Source organism: Mustela nigripes, chromosome 13 (assembly GCF_022355385.1).
Source record: "Mustela nigripes isolate SB6536 chromosome 13, MUSNIG.SB6536, whole genome shotgun sequence".
Taxonomy (NCBI): Eukaryota; Metazoa; Chordata; class Mammalia; order Carnivora; family Mustelidae; genus Mustela; species Mustela nigripes.
In genome coordinates this window covers 45,651,708-45,675,481 of record NC_081569.1, presented here as the reverse complement: position 1 = coordinate 45,675,481, position 23,774 = coordinate 45,651,708, and the positions used below count along the sequence as shown (strand labels likewise).

The 23,774-nt window shown below is 52.1% G+C and overlaps 1 protein-coding gene across 14 annotated transcripts in view; it reads left to right on the top strand.

Annotated features, from left to right (window-relative positions):
• Nucleotides 1-23,774, top strand: part of MEGF11 (multiple EGF like domains 11) — a 341,793-nt gene that overhangs the window by 106,916 nt on the left and 211,103 nt on the right. For 13 of the 14 annotated variants that reach the window (XM_059372309.1, XM_059372305.1, XM_059372312.1 and 10 more), the window contains exons 2-4: nt 11,823-11,928; nt 15,798-15,899; nt 19,925-20,025. In XM_059372309.1, the coding sequence (XP_059228292.1) occupies nt 11,831-11,928; nt 15,798-15,899; nt 19,925-20,025 (301 nt within the window). In that variant the 5' untranslated portion in view covers nt 11,823-11,830. Of the gene's footprint in view, nt 1-5,737; nt 5,762-11,822; nt 11,929-15,797; nt 15,900-19,924; nt 20,026-23,774 lie in introns of those variants that run through there. The other variant, XM_059372308.1, reaches the window with a different exon arrangement.

Below are 23,774 nucleotides of genomic sequence, written 5' to 3'. Positions count from 1 at the left end.
ACGACCAGCTGCCCAGCGGCTTCTGATTAACTGAAGGTTCTGCTTCATTGGGGTTCGGCTGCATTTTCTCTCCGACCCTGCTGCTCAGGATTGCCTGTGCCCAGCTAGGCCTAACTCTGTGACACAGCCCAGATCCTCCTCCCTCCTCACTGCTGTGCCTCTCTCACATCCCAGTGTCTCAGGCGGTGTGGTCCCACGGAGCCCTCAGAAGGAACTTCTCTGACATGCTAAGCTTTTTAATTTCGCACACATGGCGCGTAGATGCCCCCAGACAAAGCAGAATTGATTTATAATTCTCTTAATGGAAGCACAGGCTTTAGTTGCTCTAGAAATAGATCATTACCTCTGCCACCTTTTCTAATTTCTCCCTCCCATTTTTTCCCCCCACACCCCTGAGGTCTAAAAATATGACGTTTCATCGCAGCCTTCTATCGTAAGCCACTAAACGCCCGACGGTTCTCTTTAGACCTTAAATTTATAGCATGTTTGTTCAGTTTCGCTTCATTAATTAATGTTCTTCCCAGACCTCCATGCCAGAGTCTTTGTGTAATGCTCTCTTACAGTAAGCAGGTGCTTTTATCCTTAATGAACAATTTCCTGGAAAATACTGAAATAAACAACGAATAATCAGGCCAGGAACACAATGAATCTGAGAGTTGTGTGCCATTCTGCAGATTAAACCTAGAAGATGACGGATGGGTTTTTGGTGTCTTTTTTTGTTTGTTTGTTTTTTTGTTTTTTTGTTTTTTTTTGTATCTGCCGCAGTGCTGTCTCAGTGGTTCCTTCCTTGGGGAGCGAGTGCAGGGGGGCTACAGTTCTGGAAGGCGAATGAGCCCCTTGCTCCTCCAGGAAACCCGTGTAGAGAGGAACTGTGTTTTATCACCGAAGCGTGTGGCTGCAGAGATGACCGTCAGATCTGGAATCTGGAAGCGCAGCCAGACTGGCCTCCGGTTCCAGACTTGGAACCCTCTCTAGCTTAGGCTGTGTGTAGGTCAGCAGGGACTGAGCTGGGCCAAACTGCCACCTCATTGCGATTCATCTTGTCCTTATCTCTCCTTTCTGGCAAATCTGCTCCACCGCAAGGAGGTAGTTCTTGGGCCCAAGACCCTAGTAAACTCATTCTCTCTCTGTGCACCACTCCCCCAGCCCCAGGACTATTTGTGCTGCCCCTCCCCCCGCCACATACATCCCAGCAGGAGGGCAGTGACCAGACTTTCCCCAGCATTTTACTGTTTACAGGCCTTCTTGTAACCCTTATCTGTTTGGCTTCTCATGACGCTGTGAGTAGGTTTTCTTACTGTTCCCACTTTACAGAGGGGGAAGCTGGGACTCCCAGAGGTCAAGTGACCTACCCAAGGTCGCCCAATGGGTAAGAGATGGAGGTGGGCTTCGGACCCGGGAGGTGATCAGGATTCCAGGGCTCCGGGTTCTTGTTATCTTTGGTGGAGCAAAGCCTGTGTGGGTAGAGAGGACTGAGCAAGCCCTGGAGGGAGGTGAAGTGCCCCAGGCCGACCTGTCCAGGCTGTGAGCCAGAATTCATCAGTGTCGTGAACAAAAGACTGCAATAAATTTCTTTTAAAATCTGAATACCTGATTCATTTATTATACTGAATAGAACTGACAGAAGCGTACATTATCCATCCATTTTTCTGTGTCGTGAGATCATTTTGGGTCTTTCAAATGGCATAATGTTTTTAATCACGGCATGGATACAGTCACAGCGTGGACCCATGCCATACAATTGTGATGGCAATTTTGCCCCAGCCTGATGGCGCCCAGGGCTGCCTGGGGAGCCCCGTAAAGTGGCCTGTGTCCCGAGGGGTAGCAGGTTCAGAGCTTGATGAATCCCTGTTCTCTGGGAAAAGGCACCCCAAGGGGCAGTGGGGGAGAATCCAGACCTGGAGGAAAGGTGAGCTGTGGGGGCACTGCCCAAAGGACGCTGCCTTCTTTCTTTCCAATACGAAGATGGCTTTACTGTGGTGTTTCACATTTTAAAATGGAGATCGGCTCATCATAGAACGTGCAAACATACAGGAAAGTATAGAGAAGAAAGCAAGTCACCTACAGTGTCATCACCCGGATGTTTAAAATGTTAACATTTTAAATGTCCTTCCGGACATCTTTCCATCTTGCTCACTCTCAACACACGCACACACCACACACGTGCGCACTCCATTTTATAGAAACGCGGTCCTAATACGCATGCTGTTTTGTAACGCGTGTTTGTCATGGATTAATACATCAGGGTTATCTTTCCATGTTGGGGAACCCATGTACATTATCTTAAAATATCTTTGCCTTTCTGATTATAGTGGTAATAATGTTTACTGTAGGAAACACTCATATAACAATAAAAATACTGACTTAGAAGTACGAGTCCTGTGATACATCTTCCTTCTCCTCCAGCCCCCGTGAAAGATGATCACTATTAATGCTCTAGTGGATGGGCTTCCCTGTTTTCCCTGCACATCAATATTTTAATGTTTGTGTAATATTTTGTTATGGAGACATGGTGGAATTTATTTAGCAAGGGCCCTGCTGATTTAGGCATTTTGGTTGTTTCAGCGCTACAACAAACATCTCTTTATTAAGAGATGATGCAACAGACATTCTTGGACCTATCCTTGACTCTGGCCAATTTCTAAAAAACACATTGCAGAAGTAGAATTCTGGTTTTTATGCATTGCTAAGTTGTTTTACAGAACACACGGATGCATGCTTCCACTACAAGTGCACAAGCACGGCCATCTTCAGGCTTTGGGACAGCTGGGTTGGGACATCTGGCTTCAGAATCTTCTGGCCTAGATACACGTGGAAGGTTCCAGAAGGACCCCAGAGAGGCACCCTAGTCTGATGCCCATGTCTGCAGGCTGACAGCCGGGCACTCCTTTTAGCACCTGCCCAGGGAGAGGTGGCCCCTGAGATGTGAGGGGTCAGAGTCAGGGAATAGAGCATGAGATAAGAAGTCAGTCTTTATTTTAAAGGGTGCTGAGGAATGGACAGGGAGGGGGTGAGAACTATGGGTCACGACCATCACAGTGCTGCTGACCTCCGCATTCCCCGTACTGGACTACAGCCGAATCCTTCCAAGGGTCTGTGCTCTCTCATCCTGCCCATGTCCTCAAAGAGGAAAAGGAGGCTCAGAGCAGTAAAATGAGTTCTCCAACCCCTCTGTGTGTTTCCTTTTTGTGGGGAGATGGGGCAGGCCCCAGGCTGGGAATGGGGTAAGAGAGAAGAATGCGAGGGGGAAGGGCAGGGAAGGGAGACACATTGTGGGTGAACTTGTAGAGCTCGAAGGGTCCAGGAGATGATGCGGTCAGACCCCCGCCTTTGGGATAAGCAGAGAGTGAAGCTCAGAGAGGGAAAGCAACCTTTCCCGGGCTACACAGCAAGTTAGTGCCTTACCAGGCAGAAGGGGTTGGACGGGGCCTGTGGAAAGCTGAGTTGCTCCTGAGCAGAGCTGGCATTCAGGAGGGAAGACCCCAGGAGGAGGGGTTGCCCCGAGTCCTGGGCGGCTGGGTTGTTCTCTCTTCAGAACAGGCAGTGCTAATTGGGAGTGGATTCAGAGGCAACAGGGATGGAGACGGGCCAGGTTCAACGTGGGAGGCACCTGCAGGGATGTGAAGCATCGATTCCCTGCAAAGGTCTCTGATAACCCATCACACTTGCCTGAGGCTTCCTGCCAGGGAAAGTCCTCCGCGCTTTGAATTAAGCCACATCCTGGGTCCATGGCCCTCTCACGACCATTCCCACACACCTTCCAGCAGGTGTTTGGAGGTCTTGAGGCAGGAGCGTGCCTGAGTCATCTTTGTGCCCACGGTGACTGGTAAGTGTTCAATAAATATCTGCTGAGTGGCCTGTCTTGATAATTGTACAGTGAAGACTGACCCAGTATGGGTGTGCCATTCAGACACACCCAAGCCTCGATTTTCCAGCAGAAGATTTTTCCATCTCTCTCTATGTATATATTTTATATATAAATAGAAGTATAAAAATAGAGACAAATATATAAATAAATATTTAGAATAAATATATATATTTATATTTACATATTTAAAGAATATATACATATATATTTACTTTTTCCCTCCAGCTCCTCAGAAATTCCAGAAGTCAGGATTAGAGAGTTGGAAGGATCTTTGAGGTGGGGGAATATGGGTTGGGAGGAAACGAACATTTTATTGGGTACCTTCTATGTGCCAGATGCCAGGCTTGGCTAAGAGCTTTACCTGCTGACTCACGGACTATCCTAACAGCCCTGTAGAGCTGGTCATGCCTGGTGTGGTGCACGTGACACACTCAGCCCTAAGGCAGGTAGATGATTTTATCCAGGTTGTGCCACCAGAAAGGTTGAGTCAGGATTTGAATGGTGTCAGCCTGGGTTCACTGATCCTCTCACGTAGAGCCCCGCCACCCACGTGTCGTGTGATTTTGAACCAGTCACCTGAGAACAGTTCCCCTCCTGTGGGATAAGGCGTTGGACCGTTGATGCTCCCGGGTCCCGGTGCCAGTTCTGAAACCACACGTCTTGTTGTCCAGTCTGTCATCCCTCCCCTCCGCCCAAGTGGGACCCTTGACCTTCCAACGGTGGTGATTCTCCGGCGTTTTGTCCCTTAGTGCTCCTTCCAATCCAGGCACTGGTGGTTGCATCTTAGAGTCTGTGAAATGTTTTTTTCAGAGTGGGCGGAAATGGGACGAATCTCCACGGGGGTGCATGGCCCTCAGTGACTGACTTATCTTGGGGGTGTATGGACAGAGCCATGATTTCATGCTAGGGCCTGTGGAACTCCCACAGCTCTGAGAATCCTGCAGCCCTGGGTGGGGGTGGGAGAGGGAAGCGGAGCCAGGCCGGGGGAGGCTGGATGGGGGGGGGGGGGCGGCCTCGGGGCTGGCCAGGCCAGCTGAGTGTGCCCCGATTTGCAGAGAAATGGAAAGTTGGAGATAATTGCTTTGTGAGAAATGGAATGGTCTAAGAACACATGAGTTTTCTCCTTCCATCTTTGGAGGGGCTGGAGGCTGCCACCTGTTTGGGAATGGGAGGGCTGAGGGCCTGGAATATGGAGGCTACTCACTGTGGGTGAGGAGGTGGAGTGCCTTATTGGCCTGGCAGATTCTACACTCCCCTCCCCGGGCTCCCCGGAGATGTGCAGTGATTTCTCTCCAAGGCTGGCTGATGCCAGAGCCACTTGGTCTGTAGGGCTTGAGGGCGCGGGAGACAGGACCGTCTTTGACCCTCATGAATGGGTGCTGTAGGCTTCCGTGGGACCATTTTCAGGATTTGCAGCCCAAGGCTTCTGGGGCAAGGAGAAAGCAGAATTTATCATTTACCATGTCTCTGGAGGTGCCTCCAAACCCCTGTGATTTATCCCCGTGGGCAGGCACCTGGCAGGGCCTCCATGGTGGCCCTAGGGATTTCTGCCGTGCTCCTGTTGTCAGGGAATCTCTCTTTCAGAGATTAAGAGCTGTGGATTTATTTTGAACTTTTTTTTTTTTCTTTTTTAAGTGCAGAGAGATTAGAAAGCCTTCGACATAAACCTGGCTCCTAGTGGGATTGCTGGAGGGCAGGAGGATTCATCAAGGCAGAGGGTGAAGCCTGTTAATTGCGGGGCTGATCGTGGCTCCACTTTTCATTGCACATTCATCAGATCCCAGCAAGGCCAGTAAACAGAGTGGGGCCTGGGGACTGGGAGCCAGCGCCAGAGATCAGTGAGCGGAAGACGGGAACGGTCTGTCAGGGATGATCACCTTGGCATTTGCCCCTGTGAGTGCCAACTTGGCTTTTTTGGTTTTATTCAGAAAAAAAATAGAGAAGCGTGTGTGTTTGTGTGTATGTGTGTTCTATAAATAGAAGATAGAAATCTCTCTTTCTTTCTCCCCACATGCTGGGAGGGATGTGAGGCGTTTGCTTTATCAGTCCCCGTTTGGGGTTTTGCTTCTGCTGCTTCCCGAGCCTGAAAGCGCCTTTTCATGAGGTGCTCGGAACACGGCGACCCCCAGTTGCAGCTTGAACTATTGAGGAGGCTTCAATGCCTGCCTTGTGCTGATCCCTGGAGCTGATGTACCCCGCCGCTGGCCGGGTGGCCCAGGCGGGAGTCTTTGAATCACTCTCAGGATGTCACCGTGCTCAGTGTATCTGTCGCCAACAGATTGATGTCTCTGTGGGGCAATGTTAATGCAGCGCGGGATGCCCCCTGGCGTATGACCTGCTGTTGGGACGGATCTGTGGTGTCCTCCGTCAGGCCCGACACCAGCAATGTGGCTGAGCCCAATAGCCTTGGCTGTGTCAAGGGAGGTGGTTGGCTGTAGAGTCAATAATCGGTTGACAAGGGGTATTGAGCCCCCTCTGCATGCAGGCAATGCTCTGGGTCCCGGGGACAGCAGTGAACATACCAGGCCCACATCTCTGCCCTGGTGGTATGTGTTCTAGTAAAACTTCCTTTGGTTCTAATGCCAAGGGAGGGGAAACACTGTGTAGGTTTGAAGGTCCAGAGGGAAGAGCTGAGGCCACCTCTAGATGGTTTCTATAGAAAAGGAGCAATTTTTAAAGCTAGTAACAACTATTCAGCAAAGTAGGAGAGGTGTCCCCCTCCCACCCAGTGCCTGTGACAGGCATTACCAATTGATCCCAGCGCACTTTTCTGCTCAACCCCGGTTTCTCAGCCAAACTGTAACAACCCATCAATGCCCAATGTATGAGTGAAACCTCCCAGGACCCACAAAATCGTGCCTGACCACCGTCATCCGGCTGCCAATGCAAGTTTGTTGGGAAGGAAGGGCTCCCTGGAAAAGACGGGGGTAGACAAAGGGCAGGTCCCAGGTATGTGGCCTAGACTCCCGTGTACAAGATTTTGGCACAATCAGGAAGACTAGGCAGGTGGTAGAAATAAAGCAGGTGGGGGAAGACTTTTGCACAGATGGACTGTGAGGTCATAACAACCGACCCCAGGGCAGAGGCCATCTGTTTGTCTGTCTGCCCTCTGCCCCAGTTTTATGCATCTTGGCTGATGTGAGCATCTGGTGTCTGGTCAGGTGTGTGCTGCCACCAGAGGGTCAGGCCGGACTCTACAGGTGCAGGTCATGCCAGGGCCCTGGTGGAAGGCACGGGCTTTCAGAGGAGGCCACCCTCTTTGAGGTCTGCCCAGCCTGCAGGGCCCAGCCTGGCGAGAAGGAGGGTCTAGCTGGGAGGAGGGATCCTTTTCTATGATGTCAGGGTCTCTTGAGTTATCCAGGAGCAGGTTCCCTGAGCACCACGTGCCAGGCACAGAAGGCCCTCAAGTGTTAGAATAAACAAAGGAATACAAACTCTAAGAATGCAGATTGACAGGACCAGGGCTTCCTTCACGCTTGACCTTGATGGAGAGGATCAGAGCTTTCCAAACAGATACCCTGAGGACCTCTGCTCCTAGAGTTAAGGTGCACTGGAGAGAAACCTTAAGAGATTCTTATCTCTAGGAAACAGACTGAGGGTTGCTGGAGGGGAGGGTGGGGGATTGGGGTATCTGGATGATGAGCATTCAGGAGGGCACCGAACGGAATGAATACTGGGTGTTCTAGACAGCTGATGAATCACCAGAATCTACCTCTGAAACTAATAATATACTATACGTTCATTAATTGATTTTAACTGGAAAAAAAAAGATATACTGAGGAAGTAAGCATGTGGCAATTCCCGGACGAATTCACTTGTGGATATCTTTGGGAGATTTCTATCAATATCTCACGGGACTAGTGTCCTACTGAACCCTGTTTCGGAAAATGCCTCCCAAAGTTGCCCACATGGCCACCACGGCCCTGCAGTGCAAACCCTCCGCCGCCTCCAACACCACGGACACCTTCTTGCCCCTGGCGCGGCCTTACACTGCCTGCTCCCGAAAGGCCCTTTCTTTGCCTGCTCCCTTTTCATGGTCCGTGCACCTTAAGTCCTGCCCACTCCCAGGAGCCCCCCAGTGGGACTTCACTGCTTGCTGTTTGAGCTCCTCAAATAGATGGCCGCGGACCTGTGCTGTTTCTTTGTATCCACAGCACAGCCCTGGGCCAGGCCGGTGGTGTTCCAGGAATGCTCAGTCAGTGGGTTCAGGCTGGGCAGATGTGCAGACTGCCCATGCCTTGTGGGCAGGTGTGAGGCTCGCCTCCTAGCCACCTTCTCTCTCCTCTAGCCTCCAGCTGGGGTCATCAGGGGTGGAACAGTCGTACCCCACCACCGGGAACGAAATTTCTCCACCTCGGCAGCTCTGTTCCCTTAATATGCAGGGAGCACGGACCCGAGGGAAGGGAACCAACGGATCTATTTACATGTTCTCTTCTTCTGAAGAGAAACCAGGGGCATTTCCTTATTTAATTATTAATGCCCTAAATCAGACGGTGCCCAGTATGTTAACCTCTGTCACTCCGAATGGAGTCGGCCTAATAACCGCTGCGGCGGCATCGATTTTCCCTCAGTCATCTCATGAGAATGCATCTTTGGGATCCATCCTGTGGAAGAGAGCCTGGGAAAGCCCCATTCACACTCACAGGGAGTGGCCCCCCCATGGGGAGGGGGGTGGCTCTTCTCTGGCCCCTCTTCGCTTAGCCTCAGTGAATTGTCTGAGACAAGTAGAAATACTTTTTCTAAAATCAGCTCCTGAAAAGAGCTGACTGGTTGGGCCTAGACGCGACCCCACCTTCCAGAAGGTTCTGTGACATGTGGGCAAGATGAAGTAGGTGAGCTGGAAGAGCTGGTGGGGTGACATGGGAAGGGCCGTCAGCGCTGGGCCATGTGGCCCAGACCGGAAGCTATGTGAGTGGAGCGCACCCAGAACCCAGCAGGTGCGCAGCCGACCGGGGCGGAGGGGCCAGGGGGCCCGAGCTGGACCTCTAGCCGATGGTCCTCAGACATGCAAAGTTGATGATGATGGGGCGTTGAGGGCAAGGGGAGAGATGGGAACAAGGAGCAGGAGAGACCTGTCTGGCCTGGGGAGGGCAGGGCAGGTGATAAGGTTGCATGTTTTAGATTGGGTTCCAAGAAAAAGTCTGAGGGCAGAGGGAATCCCAGGGGAGCCTTCCACCCTCGAGCTGCATGTCCTTCTTTCCCGCTCCCCTCCCATGCTTCCACAGGGGCAGCGTGGCCTCAGATGGGGAACTGTGACTGCTGGTGGTAGGGTTAGTCCAGGCTTGGGTGTGAATGTCCCCCACTCTGTTGGCTTGAACACAGCCACACGGATGGAGGAGTGAGGCTGCCTCGCTGTCTGTGTCCTCGTGCTCCCCGTCCACCTCCCTTTCCCCCTCTGCCTCTCTGCACCCGGCATCCAGGTGTGAGAGTCAGCCAAACTGTCCTGTCCACATCTGATGCAGAGGGAAGAAGCTTGCATGAAGATCTTAAAAGATCTCCCAATTCTAGCCAGGATCCCAGTTACCTCCCATCTCCTATCCCTCTCCTGTCACTGTGGATCAAAAGGGGGCCAGAGAAACACTCTCTTCTAATCCAGGCGGCTTCATCCTGTGATGTTCTGAGCTTCATAAGTTTGAAGATGCGGTCATGGGGTTCACCTGGGAGATTATAGGAGTGGGCGAGTTAATGAGACAGGGCCATGGAGAGAACCAGAAGGAGGCCTTCTCTCCCTCTGGCATTCTGATGTTGTGCCTTTCTGAGCACTGTGTCTCTTCCTTTACTCCCTTAATTAATTAATTAAAAATATTTTATTTATTTATTTGACAGAGAGAGAAAGAGAGAGAGGGAGCACACAAGGAGGGGGAGTGGCAGGCAGAGGGAGAAGAAAGAAGCAGACTCCCCACCAAGCAGGGAGCCCAATATGGGGGGCTTGATTCCAGGACCCTGGGATCATGACCTGAGCTGAAGGCAGAGGCTTAACCCACTGAGCCACCCAGGCGCCCCATATTCCTTTATTTAATTTATTTGCTTGTGGGTCTGCACAAAGCCCACCTTGGAGACGATGCTTATCGTACACTTGACTCTCCCTGAAACTTTATGCCAAATCTGGGCAGGTTCTTTCTCATTGGGGCTGTGGCTCCTCCTCAAGGAGGGGAATGGACTGAGCCACCCTCAATCCTAGTGGGAGCCTTACTGGGCTCCAGGCTGTGCCCCGCTTTCTGTGGAGCGACCCCTTAGGTCTCCGAGGACTTGCCTGGGGAGCTGAATAGGGAGAGGAGATGACGGGCTGTGACCTGTGTACTCTTGGACTTGGCAAATTGATGTGGAAACACCAGAATTCCTTTTCTCTTTCTGAACAGATTTTCAAAATACGTGTAGCCAGATTATTTTCAGATCTCAAACAGAAAAACCTCATTAATCATTAATTTGGACCCCTACAGTTACACAGAATTTGTGACAATTTGTTTATCTTTGAAGGAGCTGCTAAGAAAGAGTTTAGTGAGGAAATTACTGGGGATGAGGAGGAGAGTATTTAACCTTTCACGAAGACAGGAGCTCTATTTAGCTTCCTTCTGGGTACAGATGGGGGTGTGTGTGACAAGCATGTCACTCCTGTCTGTCTTTGAGTGGAGTGAGTCCTTCCTCGTCGGCAAGCTCGGGGCCAATGGACTGGATCCTCAACCATTTCAAGCCTGGGGACCCCTTTCCAGTGTCAAAATATTTTCTGTGCCATCCCGCCCCAGTTATTAGAAGTTGTATCTTTTAGTGTGGCAGATTGGGAAGAAATGCTACTCTGAATTCAGTAAAGCTTTTAAGCAAATTCTGATAGCATCTGTGGACACATGAAAAATAGAGCTATCTTTCTGAGTCAGGGTGTTCTTTCATTCTATAGCTGATTTTTGACCACATACGGATTCCAGCTCTCCTGGGCTAGTTCTCCCCTCTACCCTTAGGACACCCCCCCCACCCCCGCCCAGCCTCTGCAGGTGGGAACCCTTGGGCAGTTCTCTAAGTCTATAGGACCACGGAGCCCTGGAGTGCTAGGGCAGGAAGGAGCCTGGGGGTTATATTTCCTCAAAGCCCCCCAGCAGGCCTTCGTCCCTCGGTGGGAGTGACGTGTGCATCAAGCGGGGTGTCAGCAGCGGATATCCCATAGCAGCAGGAGCAGCAAGGTCTGCAGGCCTTTTGGGTAGCCTGGAAGGGTTTTCCCAGCTCAGCTCCCCGCCTCCCCTCTTTCTTCCCTTTCTTTGTTGCAGGAAGGAGTCGGGATGGGGTGGGGAGAGTGGATATGCAAAGCACATGGGAGTGGAGGGGGAAGGGGCCCAGGGGAAGACCCTGCATTTAAAGGTCAGGAGTGGGGCGCCTGGGTGGCTCTTGTCATTAAGCGTCTGCCTTCGGCTCAGGTCATGATCTCAGGGTCCTGGGATCGAGCCCTACACGGGGCTCCCTGCTCCACGGGAAGCCTGCTTCTCCCTCTCCCACTCCCCCTGCTTGTGTTCTCTCTCTCACTATGTCTCTGGCAAATAAATAAAATCTTTAAAAAAAAAAAAAAAGTTCAGGAGTTATTGGTCTCAGCCTGGGCTTGGGGGCCTGGGGACACCCTGATCTTACAGTCAAATGTCGCGCACGTGGGCATTTTTCTGGAGAGAAGTTCTTGAACTTGTGTGAAGTTGGCTCAAAGTGGCCCATGAGCCAACAAACTTTCAGAAGCCCTGGCCTGGAATATCAACTTTTTCCTGACTCAGGCTTCCCACTCCCCGGTTACTCAGAACTGGTGAAGTGTAGTCAGAGCCCACAAGTGTGAAATATCAAACACTCATTACATGACGTTGGGGCAAACTTAGTCTGTTTAGCAAGTCTGTTTTACCGCCTTGTGTGTGAAGTCTCAGTGGCGAGCAGATGCCTGGGAAAACGGTCTGATTCATGATGCTGCTTCCTTTGTCCCCCCCCACAGGGCCCGGGATGGCACTCTCCGTGACAGAGTTCATTGTCTTCTCCCTCCTGCAAACCGCCCTGTCCCTGAACCCCGAGGACCCCAACGTGTGCAGCCACTGGGAGAGGTAAGATACGAGTCTCAGACGGCCGAGCGTTCCCTCAGGGCCTCTCCCTGGGGCTTGGTACCCTTGGGACAAAAGCAGTCGGGAGGTAAGAAACTGCCCGCCGCGGGCCTGCAGTCCAGCTGGGGAAACAGCGCAGGCGCTGGAAGAGGACCAAGCAACGGCGATTCTGTCTACACTCAGGGCCGTGGGAGCTCTAGGCGGAGGAGCGTGACTTAAGTGATGCGGTCTGATAGTTCACAAGGAACTCTTGTCCCTCCCTGCATTTGCCTTTGTAAAATGGCCATTTTACAGACAAGGAAGTAGAGGCACAGAGGGGCTCAGTGCCCGCCCACAGCTAGGCGGGGGGGGTGGGGGGGTCAGTGAGTGACTGTGGTCCAGATGTGCTTTTCTCCAAGACGGTGACGTCTTGCCCGGTCCCCCAGGTTTGGCGTCAGTGCGGTGGCTCACCTGTGCGGGCGGCGGGCCGTCAGCCCCATGGAGGACCGGTGAGGGGACTCTGCGGCTCCTGGCCAGGGTGGGTGGGAGGGCTACGGGGGGAAATGCAGCCCAGGGCCTCGGCAGAAGGGCTGGCTGCATTCAGGCTGCAGCGCTAGTCTGTGGGGAATGGGCCAGGGCCCTGCAGACAGCTTGACTTTGAGTCCAAGGTTAAAGTATTGATTTTGGTGAGCAGAGAGATAGTGACCAGAGACCCAATCAGGAAAAACCGAATTAAACCCTGGAATTGATTGGCTGTGCTGACCAGGACGACTCTGCCACTTAGATGTTAATAAATCAAATGAATAAAATTAAGATGAGGGCCCAGTGGGGGAGGCAGATGGGAGAGGACAGGCAAGTGGGGCTGTCCGTGCTCCATGCTTGCGAGGGGTAGTGTCCCAACCCTAGGGCAGGGCAAGGCGAGGCACCCCATCTGGGCAGCTTCAGGCCCTGCAGGGATGGGCTGCGGAAGCAGAGGGACTGTGCCCCCACTGGCATGATCATGAGGGACTGGGTCCTCTACAGGAGTCCCTCCAGAGTCGGGGCGGGAGCAGAAGGCAGTGCTGCACTGTGTCCCTTTTAGGTCAAGTGGGAGGAACACGAGATCTGACATGAGAAGACGTTGGTTTGGTTCATTCCAGTCTGGATCTCGCCACCTGCTCGCTGTAATGATTTGGGGGAAGCGTCTGAACCACTTTGAGTTTGCTTCCACCTCTGTGGAGTGGGAAGAATAATTATCCTGGTCTCCCAGCCTCGCCGGAGGATCAGGGTGCCAGTGTCATGAAAGGGCTTTCGGGACTGTAAAGGTCAATTATGGTCTTTTCTTGTTGATACCTCTGGCTTTGCGGGAACAGCTCCTCACAAATTTAGTGCACATCAGGCTCACTGGAGGTGTGGATGACAAATAGTTTTCTGGGTCCCAAATCCTCTTAATTTTCTAGACCTCCCCGACATCAGTGAATTTGGAATATGAAAATACTCTGAACGGAGCCTGCAGTGAGCTGGCTGTCCGCCGAGGTGATCCTTTAATGGGAGGACGGGGACTGACCCTAGAACTAAAGTGAGGTCTGGGGGCCCCTGCGGCTTCTCCAGCCCCTAGAGAGGAGGCCTTGTGGGCAACACCCCATGAGACCGAGTGCCTTCTTGGCTTGCCTGCCTGAGCTCCGCTGCCAATGACACGTGGACAGATGTAGTCTGTGTCATTCCAGAAACACGCCCCGGCCCCCAGTGACCACTTAGGGAGAATTTCTCAGCTAGATTAGTGCTTCGGGTGGGGTCCTTGTTAATTATGTCCCTCCACCATAAAACCCAGTGGAAGACCTCCCCCGTCTAATGAAACCCAGCTCTACAAGATTAATCTGGTCCCTCATTAGCATGTTGGCAAGTAAGCGTGTTAAACTGCCCAGCCGTGAAACCAGGGGCACAAACATCGCCCTAGAGACTTGGAGTTGATTCAAGGTCTCACTGCCAGACTTGCTCAGCCCAGGACACCCCTACAGAGCAGGGACTGTCCCCCGTGACACTCGGCTCACCCCACTGTTGGGCTGGTGCCTTTTCTCAGAGGACTCACTGTCTCTGTCAGGACTGGAAGGGGTGCCTGAGCACCGCCCATCCCCCGAGTGTTTAACAAAGGCAAGGTGTCCGTTCTGTGTGTGGGTTCTGCTCCTCCTGTCTCCCCCTCCACGGTCAGGGAGGACATGTCCCCAGTGCCTAGTACAGGAGATGAAGCCCTGTGGTCAATAATAATGGTGGGGGGCACCTGTTAGACACTGGGCAGCCATTAGAAGTCTTATGTGTATTATCTTGTGTTGAACACTTTCCATGTCTTATCTTGCTTTATCTGCCCACCGCCCTGTGGGATGGACACTCCTATCATCTTGCTGAATCCTCACAATGACTGTGTGAAGTCCCTGGCAATTTTTGTCATGGATTTACAGGTGAAGAAAGGGAGGCTTCTGTGAGTTAAGTAACATGTCTAAGGACACGCTGTGAACAGGTGGCAGGGTTCAGCTGTGACCGAGAACAATGCACTCTGAGCCATTCATTCTCCTGCCCTAAGTGAGGTTTTCAGTAGCCGCGTGGAAGCATGGGCTCGCGAAATCTGGGAGTGGGAAGGGGCCTGTAGGAAGCCCAGGGTGGCTGTTGAGCTGCCTCAGTGTCCCCAAGCCTAGAGGTGAAACCAGGTTTGGCCCATGTCTGCGCAGACGTGTGCCTCTGACTCATACATCTCCGTTGCGCCGACTGTTGGGGCTTAGCAGGGTCCCCCTCCTTCCATCCTTGGTGCTTCTAGGAGCCAGAATTTTCCAGCTCCCTAAGTCCTGTACCTTGCTGACTGCCCCTGGGCCCTCTTTCTGGATTTCAGATATCTGACCTTTCAGGCATCAGGGAGCCTGTTGGGGACCCACTCGGGGAGCTGGCCTGCCCAGCCCCCCTTGCAAGCAAACCAACAGTTTCCTCAGGCAAAGCAGACGGGTTTTTATAGCCTGGATCTGGCCATCTGGCCCAGGTCAGCGAGCCGTCTGGGGGGAAGCAATGAGAAATACCAACCTACATAAAGATGAGTTCCTGATGTCTCAGCTGGGGCCCCTTCCCAGCCTGCACAGCAAGTGGGAATCTTCCCTTCAGCAGCCTGGCTCGACCACCTTTTCATACAACTCCTGCTGGGGGCAGGCAAGTAGAAAGGCTTACGGGTTAAGGCTGAGCTCTTCCTTCTCGAGACTTCTACCCACGGTTCGGGTTTACAGCTAACGGGCAGCATAACAAGATAGCACTTCAATTAGGAGGTCTGGGGCGTGTTCTTGATGCTCCCGCAGCTATCGTGGAGACAGAAGAGACCAGAGGTAACTGGGTGACCTTGGGGAAGTCACTTATTTTTTCTCTTCTTCATTGTCCTTGTCTGTAAAATGAAGAGAGTAGTGCCACCGGCCTTATAGGATTGTGAGAATTCAAATGGATTAAAACACTTAACACAAGGCACTCAATCACTATTAGCTGTTAACTGGTACCTTAGTTTCTTCATCTGTAAAATGGGACCACTTACTTCATAAAATTGCTACAAGGATTAGCTTCCACATATATGCTTTGAAACCCATAAAAATCTGAACAAAGTATTTAAAAGCTTGTCGGCTCTGCCTTCCAGAGCCACATAGAATAAACCTAAACCCTCCTTTATTCTTTCTCTGATACATGAACAAGTGAACTAGAATTTCAGAAAGTGAGCTGGGCCAAAGGGCAGTAAGGGATATGTCTTGGAGGATAGTGGGGGTGGGGGCAGGTTAGAGCCCCCGGTTCCCTGGCTGTGGGCCTGGCTTCCCTGGGGAAGGAGCCACCATCTTAAATACCAGCTCAGCCTCTCTAGCGCTGATCACAGCTTCCCTCTCCTGTCTGGTTCTCAGCTATGCCGTGACCGTCCAGGAATCATACGCACACCCCTTCGACCAGATCTACTACACGAGATGCACAGACATCCTCAACTGGTTCAAGTGCACCAGGCACCGGTGAGTACCTCTCTCGGGCGATGGGGCAGGGAGAATGTGCTGGGCCCTCAGGGCTCACCTTCATGCCAGTTAGTAATGGAGATCTGAGATGCTCTGCTGAGGGCTTCCTTCTGGCCAGAGAAGCTCATGGGCAGGGCGGGCCAGAAGCGCTAGGGAATGACTGCCCTTGGGGTGTCCCTCAGCCAACGAGACTCATGGGGAGTTGGTGGGTAAATCCCCCAGCTCCCTCACCCTGAGGGTAGAGGGGAGAACTCTGAGGAACATTCTACACATACCCCAGCGTGCTGTGAATGGGCTGCCTTTTCTTCCCCGTCTCTTCCCCCCTCTCCTCCCAGGGCTTCCTTAGATTGTCTCCCCAGTAAACAGCTTGTCCTGGAATCTCTGCCTCAGGGTCAGCTGGGGGAACTGCAACCTCAGACAGATCCCTCAGAGCAGGGGCAGTCCATGCCAGGGCAGCTGGCTGGGGAAACTGAGCGCAGGAGAGAATCGGGCGCCCTCTTGGCTCCTTGTCCAGCATGCCCATGGGAAGTGCTCAATCTGAATGACAGCCTGTGGGTCTCCAGCTCCCTTGTCTGCAGCCCTCCTGAAGATCTTGCCATTCTGTCATGTCGCTGGGGCAGAGAGGAGAGGGAGGAAGAGAGAACACGTGTTATTGGACAATCCTGGGCAAGTTGTTTCATTTGGGGATTCCCAGTGTGCTCATCAAACGTATAGTGATCCCACCCTACTTACTCTCACAGGGTCCAGATAAGGTCAGGGATGCTTTGAAAAGTGCAGGGGAAGATGGGGAAAAGCGAGCTATTAGATCCGGGCAAGGTGGCACTATTATTTGGGGGGTGAGAGGCAGCAAATGAAGTGTCCGTGAGCCTATGATGGGGAGGCCAGCCACCTGTTAGGCCTCTTGCCTAGTTGCCAAACACTCGTGTTGGTTCCGGATTTCTTTGGCTTCCTACTTGTGGGCCTTGTCCCTCTTTGTGGTTTATGCCCAAATCACGGTGGGTAGCAAGGTGAATGGGGAAACTTGCTTTATGCTGAAGCAAAGGCCTGGTTTTCTTTGGGGTTTTGTTTGTAACGTTGCTGTGAGCGTACACATAATAGCTGCTTTAACATCCTTCTTTGCTGATTCCAACATTTGGCCCACTTCACGGTGGTCTTCATTCATTGTCTTTTCCTTTATGTAGGCGGTGTTTTCCAGTTGTTCCTTGTGTCTGGTAATTTTGGATTGTATTCTGGGCACTGTTCATGGCAGAGATTTTAGAGAATGAAATCTGTTATGTCCCTCCCAGGAGTATGGATTTGTTGTTGTTGTTTGTTTGGCCAGCCAGTTAATCTGGCTGCATTCAATTTCCAGACGATAAAAGTTTCACAGGTTTTGTCTAAGCGGGACTGCGTGGGACCTGCCCTCCACACACACCTTTCAGGGGCCAGGAGTTTGGGCAGAGATTTTACAACAAATATGGTGCTGTCTCTTTGTGGCTTTTCTCTTTTCTGGGGTTTTTGCTTTTCACTCTCAAGTTCCTGGATCAACCCTGGGGTTGTCTTGTGGTCTTCAAGTCAGTAAGGCTCTGTGTTTTCTATCTGAAGTGTAGCCACATGGAGTATGGTTGACTCGGGCCTGCCCTTGGGCTAACTTGGGCCCGTGTCATTTCCTCCTTTCAGGTGTCTCATTTCCTCTAGTACCCACCTTTGTTCTCTCTCTGGCGCCTTATGGTAGTTCCTCCCCGACCCTCCCCCAGACTGTACAGTTTGTTTGTAGGAACTTCGGTCCAATAGAGCTACTTGGCCATGGCTGCATCCCCTTCCCATAGCCGTTGACTGTGAAATGAAGAGGTGGGACCAAATGCCCCCTTCCAGCTTCCTCAGCTGTGCCAAGTGGGCTGCCCGTGGCCCCCAGTCAAAGGTGGAGGCAGAAATTGAGGTCCTGCTCCCTCCATGAGCTCGTCAGGCCCTGTGCCAGAGCAAAGTTTGCTCTGAGGTGTGGCTTTGCTGGGTACTCAGAGGCCGGGGCTGCCATCCATCAGCGCTGGGGGGGATGGTGAGTGAGTGGCTGCTTATTAAAATAGGCTGTATTCCTGGAACATGAATTATTTTGCTAAATTATTGAGTTGCCTTGCAGCTTTCCTGCTAACCTGGGGTGTGCGTGCTGATAGAGACACCATCAGTCTGCTTCAGCAGAGAATGCTTTGTTTAAATGCAGCACCCCTTCCCTGACAGTCTGGCCCCTGGCCCCTTCCCTCTACTGCTCCCCTCCCCAACAATGGGAGTGAGCAAAGGGTGAGAAAACTAGAAGCAGCAGGAGACATCTCTCTCCTGGGAGGCTGGCATGGTGCTGAGACCAGCTCTCCATTGGAAGGGCTGGGGGATATGCCTGTGTGGTGGGACGACTGGGTTGGGTGAACTCTCAGCCAACCCTCTTTCTTTATCTGAGAGGCCCATGCCATCCCAACCCCCTCAATTGCCGGGAGCTGCTTTCCTGTGCCGGGGAGGTAGCTTCAGTTTGAGGCCGGCTTACATTTCATTATGGGTTTTTGACAAAGTAGAATGACCTTAGTTTACGACATTCCCAAATATCACAGATTTCCCCAGGGCCCTGCACTGTCATTTGTCATAAAGCGTGTGCTTTAAGGACTGGGAGGGGTAGCCGAGCCAGTGCTATGGGGCTCCCTTCCCAAGTTGGCCTGACCCTCCATTGGAAAGCAGGCTATATGCATCTCCCATATCTGGCCTCCGCTGCTCTGCCCCCTGGAGGGGGCCCAAAGGGCAGGCTCCCCTGGGATGTGGATGGGGAGGTGAAGGAACTCTGGCTTCAAGGCCCAATGACTTAGGTTGAATCCTCATCACACATCATGACCTTGGGAAGTTACTCCCTCTCTCTGTCCCTTAATGGTCACATCAGTCTCTTCCATTTTGACCCTAGGTGTGAGGAAGGGGCTTTGCCTACCAATACCCCATTTTTACTTCCTCCTAAGGACTCGGTCCTTCCACCAGCCATTTATCTGGTCTTTCTCCCTCACCATGGCCATCCTGTATAACCAGCCGGCCACCCTGTGGGGACTGGCAGGACTGGCACAGGGCCCTAGTTTAAGCCTAGTGGCTTTGAAATGAGAGTGACTTGGGTTTGAATCTTGACTCTGAAATGGATTCATTGTGTGACCTTGAGTGAGTCATTAACTTCTCTCAATATCAGTTTTCTCATCCATAAAACCAAAGGAGGGGTGCATAAAATAAGAATAAAAACTCTAACAAGGAAATAAAAGAAAGGTGACATAGTCATACCACGTGCCTCAGATAGAGAATGCAATGAGATTTTGCCTATAAATCTCTCTGGCACAGGAGGAAGTATCAAGGCCTCTGTCAGCAGAAGGGCCACACCCCAGGGCTCTGACTCCCAAGCCAGAGCTGCTTGGGGCCTTAGCTTCTCCCTGCTGCAGAACCAGGGCCCGGGTCTGAGCCTTCCTGATGTTGGCATGCAAAGCTCTTGCCCGGGACACATTATTTGTGGCGTGAGGGAGGTTAATCCACTCTCTGGGACTGAGTTGGACTCAGAGGGCCCTTTGCTGACTCTTCTTCCATTCTCCAGGTGGGGGGAATCTGTTCTCTGGAGCCTTTCAGCTGCCTCCTCCTTTGGGCAGTGGCCCTGGCAGAGATGCTCTCAGGGCCCCAGTCCAGTCTGGGTCCCTGTCCCAGGAGCTCCCTAGGGTCTGGAGGCCTTCAGGAGAAGCCCCTGGTTACCTTGCACTATCACCCCAGAAGTGATCTTCCAAAACCCTTCTCCATATCCTGCTGAAGAGACTGGGGGGAAGTCGGCAGGTGTAGCGAACGGTGTGTGAGTCCTATGTTCTGCATCAAAGTGGCCCAGATGCAGCCATCGATTTTTCTTTATTGTGTTCCTTCATATTTGAAGCCGCCATGCATTTTAAAGTAATTATTGAATGGCATCCCCAATATAGCTTAACACAAATATCATTCTAACGCGAGGGATTGATTTTCAATACTTTCAAGTGGCTTTCTCCCTTGTGCCTCAGGATCAGCTATAAGACGGCGTATCGGCGCGGCCTCCGGACCATGTACCGACGGAGGTCCCAGTGCTGTCCCGGCTACTATGAGAACGGAGACTTCTGCATACGTACGTAGGAGCCATCTCCCTGGGGATGGAGGGGGAGGGGAGGGAACCCATAGGAAGGGAGGTAGGGCTGTCATCCAGGTCCTGGGGAGCTGGCCTCAGCTGACCTGGGGGCTCCAGAAGTCCCTGTCTGCTACCGGCTCTGAGGGGATCAATGGGTCTGGTACAAATATGTGAACGCAGATTTGGCCCTCCGGTCAATCTCCTAAGAGGATCGGATGGACGCCAGTCAGTTCTAGGCTTTGCTGGGGTCAGGAGAGAAGTGGACACTTTTGAAGTGTGGGGAAGAAGGGCTGAATGCCTGGTGCATATCTGAAGGGCTTCAGAAGGCTTTGCTGGACGAAAGTAGACATGGATGGATCAGTGGGTGGAGAGAGATGGATGCGTGGAGGGAGGGATGGAGAGTGGAAGGGAGGAAGGAAGACAGGCTGGCTCACTGGGTGGCAAGAGTAAGAGAGATCACAAGGGGCCGGTTCTAGGAAGTAGGAGCATTTCTAAAAAGGATCAGGAGACTTGAGGACAAGGTAGGTGCGAGAGCTGAGTTTCTGGCACCTGTAGACCCTCTGGGTGGGAGGGCAGCTCTGTGCACTGGGAGATACCCAGGAGTCTGCAGGTCTGGGGTCTGGTCACAGCTTCCCAGGGACATGCCTTTGGGCAAGTCACTTAACCTCTCAGTGGGGACGATTTAGCGTTAGGGTCTGTTAGAGTCCAGTGGACTCTTTCCCACCACCTCTGACAGGTGCATTGGGGCCAGTATGGGGCTCTCCAGGTGGCAGTGGAGTTTTGCCTCAACTGTGGAGACTGTCAGAGAAACGGGGAGCCCCCCCATTAATGACAGAGGGGAATCCACCCCCAAAGCTTCTGCCTCTTCATTTGGAGGCAGATTTGGAGAGTGAGTCTCCTTGTTAGCATTCTCCTGGCCCTTTGGGTGGGTAGAATGAGCCAGCACCAGAAAGCTGGTATGGGCAGGGTGGGCGTGTTAGTGTTGGGAATGAAATGACAATTTTCCCCTCTTGATCTTACATATCCCCTCTTGCTGGAGAGGCTCTATTCTAATTGCATTACAGGAGTGAATGAAAAATGCTCCCACAGATGGGTTCTGTAGTGATGGCTTTGCAGGAAACATACAAAGATACTCAAAGTCATCCACAAAAGGCTGTGTCTCAGGAACAGGGCAGAGGACTAGGCTGGGACAAGGCATTTGCCAGTGGGGCTCCTATGGGGACCTGAGTGGAGAAATGAGATGATGATCGAGGTTTTCCTGCTGCTGCTCTGTGTGCCCAGAGGAAAGGGAGAGCCAGGCGTGGGATGTGACACAGGACTCCTAGAGGCTGAGCAGAATGGATGTGAGTGGCCCTTCAGGTCTCAGGGGAAAAGGATGGACTCAGGGAAATGCTAAAGGGAATTCAGTTGTCAGCACGGGGTTCCAGAAATGGAGCAGCACATTCCTTTTCTAATTTCCATTAGCAGTTGTTGGTAAAGCTCTTGGAAAATGAAGAGCAGGACAGAAGCACTAAGTGTCCTGATTGCACAGACCCAGTCTTGCTGACTAGGAAGGGCGGCTTATAACCTCCCACTTACTCCTTATGTAATAGCCGGGCACTGCCTGCAGGGCTGGTGGCCTTAGGCCAGCCCACCTCCAGGAAGCCAGCTGGAAAAGCCAATTTTAGGACTGAAGGCTCTTCCTGAAGGGGGACAGAAGTGCCAGCAGCGAGATGGGTCACTGTGGCACATGGGGTGCCAGTAGTGATGACCCAGAGGGGCAAGTGTCCTCCAGCTCTGGGTTTGAGTCTCAGCTCCGTCCCTAAGAACATCTTCCTCTTTACGCTCATCATCCTGGTCATCAGAGCACAGCCCTGCGCCAGGCACCATCCTGATCACTTTATGTACATGACTGCATCGGTTCCTCGCAACAGCCCTCTGAAGTGGGTACCCTGCTCTCTCCCATTTTACAGATGGAGAAACTGAGTCATAGAGTGATTAAGTGACTTGACCAGGATCATACACCTAGAAAGTGGTAGAACTGGGATTTGAACGTAGGCTGTCTGGCTCTGGAGTCTGCTCTGACCCATTTGGGTGGGCTGCTTCTCTCTCTCCGTGAGCTTAGGCAAGAGGCCATCTCTTGATATCTCAGTTTCCATTCATCTAAAATGGGGGTAGTAACAGCTGTATCACCAGGCACAGGGTCGGGACTTAATAAAGGCCAGCTCCCTACTCCATGACTTTGGGTCTTACCATTTCTTCACTCTTGGCTTTTGTTTTAATTTCTCGCACCTCCGTGGACCCTCTCCCTGTGAAAATGCGCATGACACGTATAAACGTACGTGCACACACAGCTCTGTGCACACAGTTTCAGTGGGCTAATGGAGCCCTAAATCCCTTACAGAGTCTTTGGACCCACAGTAAGTCATTTCCTCCATATGTTCACATTTATCCATTATTTAATTTATACTGTTGCTTGTTGGCTTGTTTTCTACGTGAATGCTGGGGACATGGATGCACACAAGAGACGGTTGTTACTCAAGGAGCTTGCAGCCTAGTGGAAAGAGATGGTCTGGTACACAGATATCTGGTGCCAGAGTTACAGGTGCTTCAGCGGGCATCTTGATGAAGTAGGGCCAAATAGAATGGAGAGATCGTCTTCTTTAGTCATGCCCTCTTACCCAGTGTTACTGAGGAATCTGGGTGGCTCAGTCAGTTAAGCATCTGCCTTCAGCTCAGGTCATGATCCCAGCGTCCTGGTTCTGAGCCTTGCATAGGGCTCCCTGCTCAATGGGGTATCTGCTTCTCCCTCTCCTTCTGCCCCTCCCCCTACTTGTGTCCTCTCTCAAATAAATAAATAAATAAATAAACAGAATCTTTAAAAAAATGAGGAATCAGCTCTAGACAGAAAACTGAAGGGGGAACCCTCGCAGGGTGTTTAACCTGTATTTATTAGACGCCCACGGGGGCCCACACATAGCACTATGCTTGGGATAGAGGAGAAGTGTTAGAAATAGCTCCTGCCTTCGTGGAACTTCCAGTTTTGTTGGGACGGCCAGGCAACTTGCAGAAGAACCATGGATGACAGCCGGAGGAGAGTGTGTGAAAGAACACAGATGGGACATGCCAGGCCAGGGAGAGCACTGTGACCTGCTCTCCCCTCAGGAGGCTTCGGGGGGCTTCGGGCTGGATGGAATGGTGTCTTTGGACATGGACGGGACAGGGAACCCCATCAGCAAAGATGGGGAGGTGGCTGGCCTGGCTGCGGGAGGCAGATCTGGGCTGGGAGGCTGACTGAGTGAGGCACTTACTCATTTCCCCGGGGCCGCCGTTTTAAGCAGCGCAACCTGGCTGGCTCAGTCCACAGGAGTGTGCTGGCTCACCCCACTGGAGGCCAGAAGTCCAAATCAGGGTGTTTGCGTGGTTGGTTCCTTCTGCTCCAGGCCCCTCCCCTCGCTTCTGGTAGCTCCATGGCTCGTGGCGCCGGCACTCCATTCTTTACACGGCCTTCTCCCCGTATGTGTGTCTGTCTCCAGGTTTCCCCTTTATGGAGGGACACCTGTCAGGCTGGATTAAAACCCTAACAACCTCATTTGAACGTGATTACCTCTATAAGACCCATCTCCAAATAAGGTCACATTCTGAAGAATGGGGGTTAGGACTTGAACATAGGAGGACACAGTTGAGCCCATGTATAGGTGAGGGTCGGTCATTGCTGGCGTTCTCTTGTTCCTGCTTATTGTAATGGGAGGAAAGGAAGGGAACCAGCC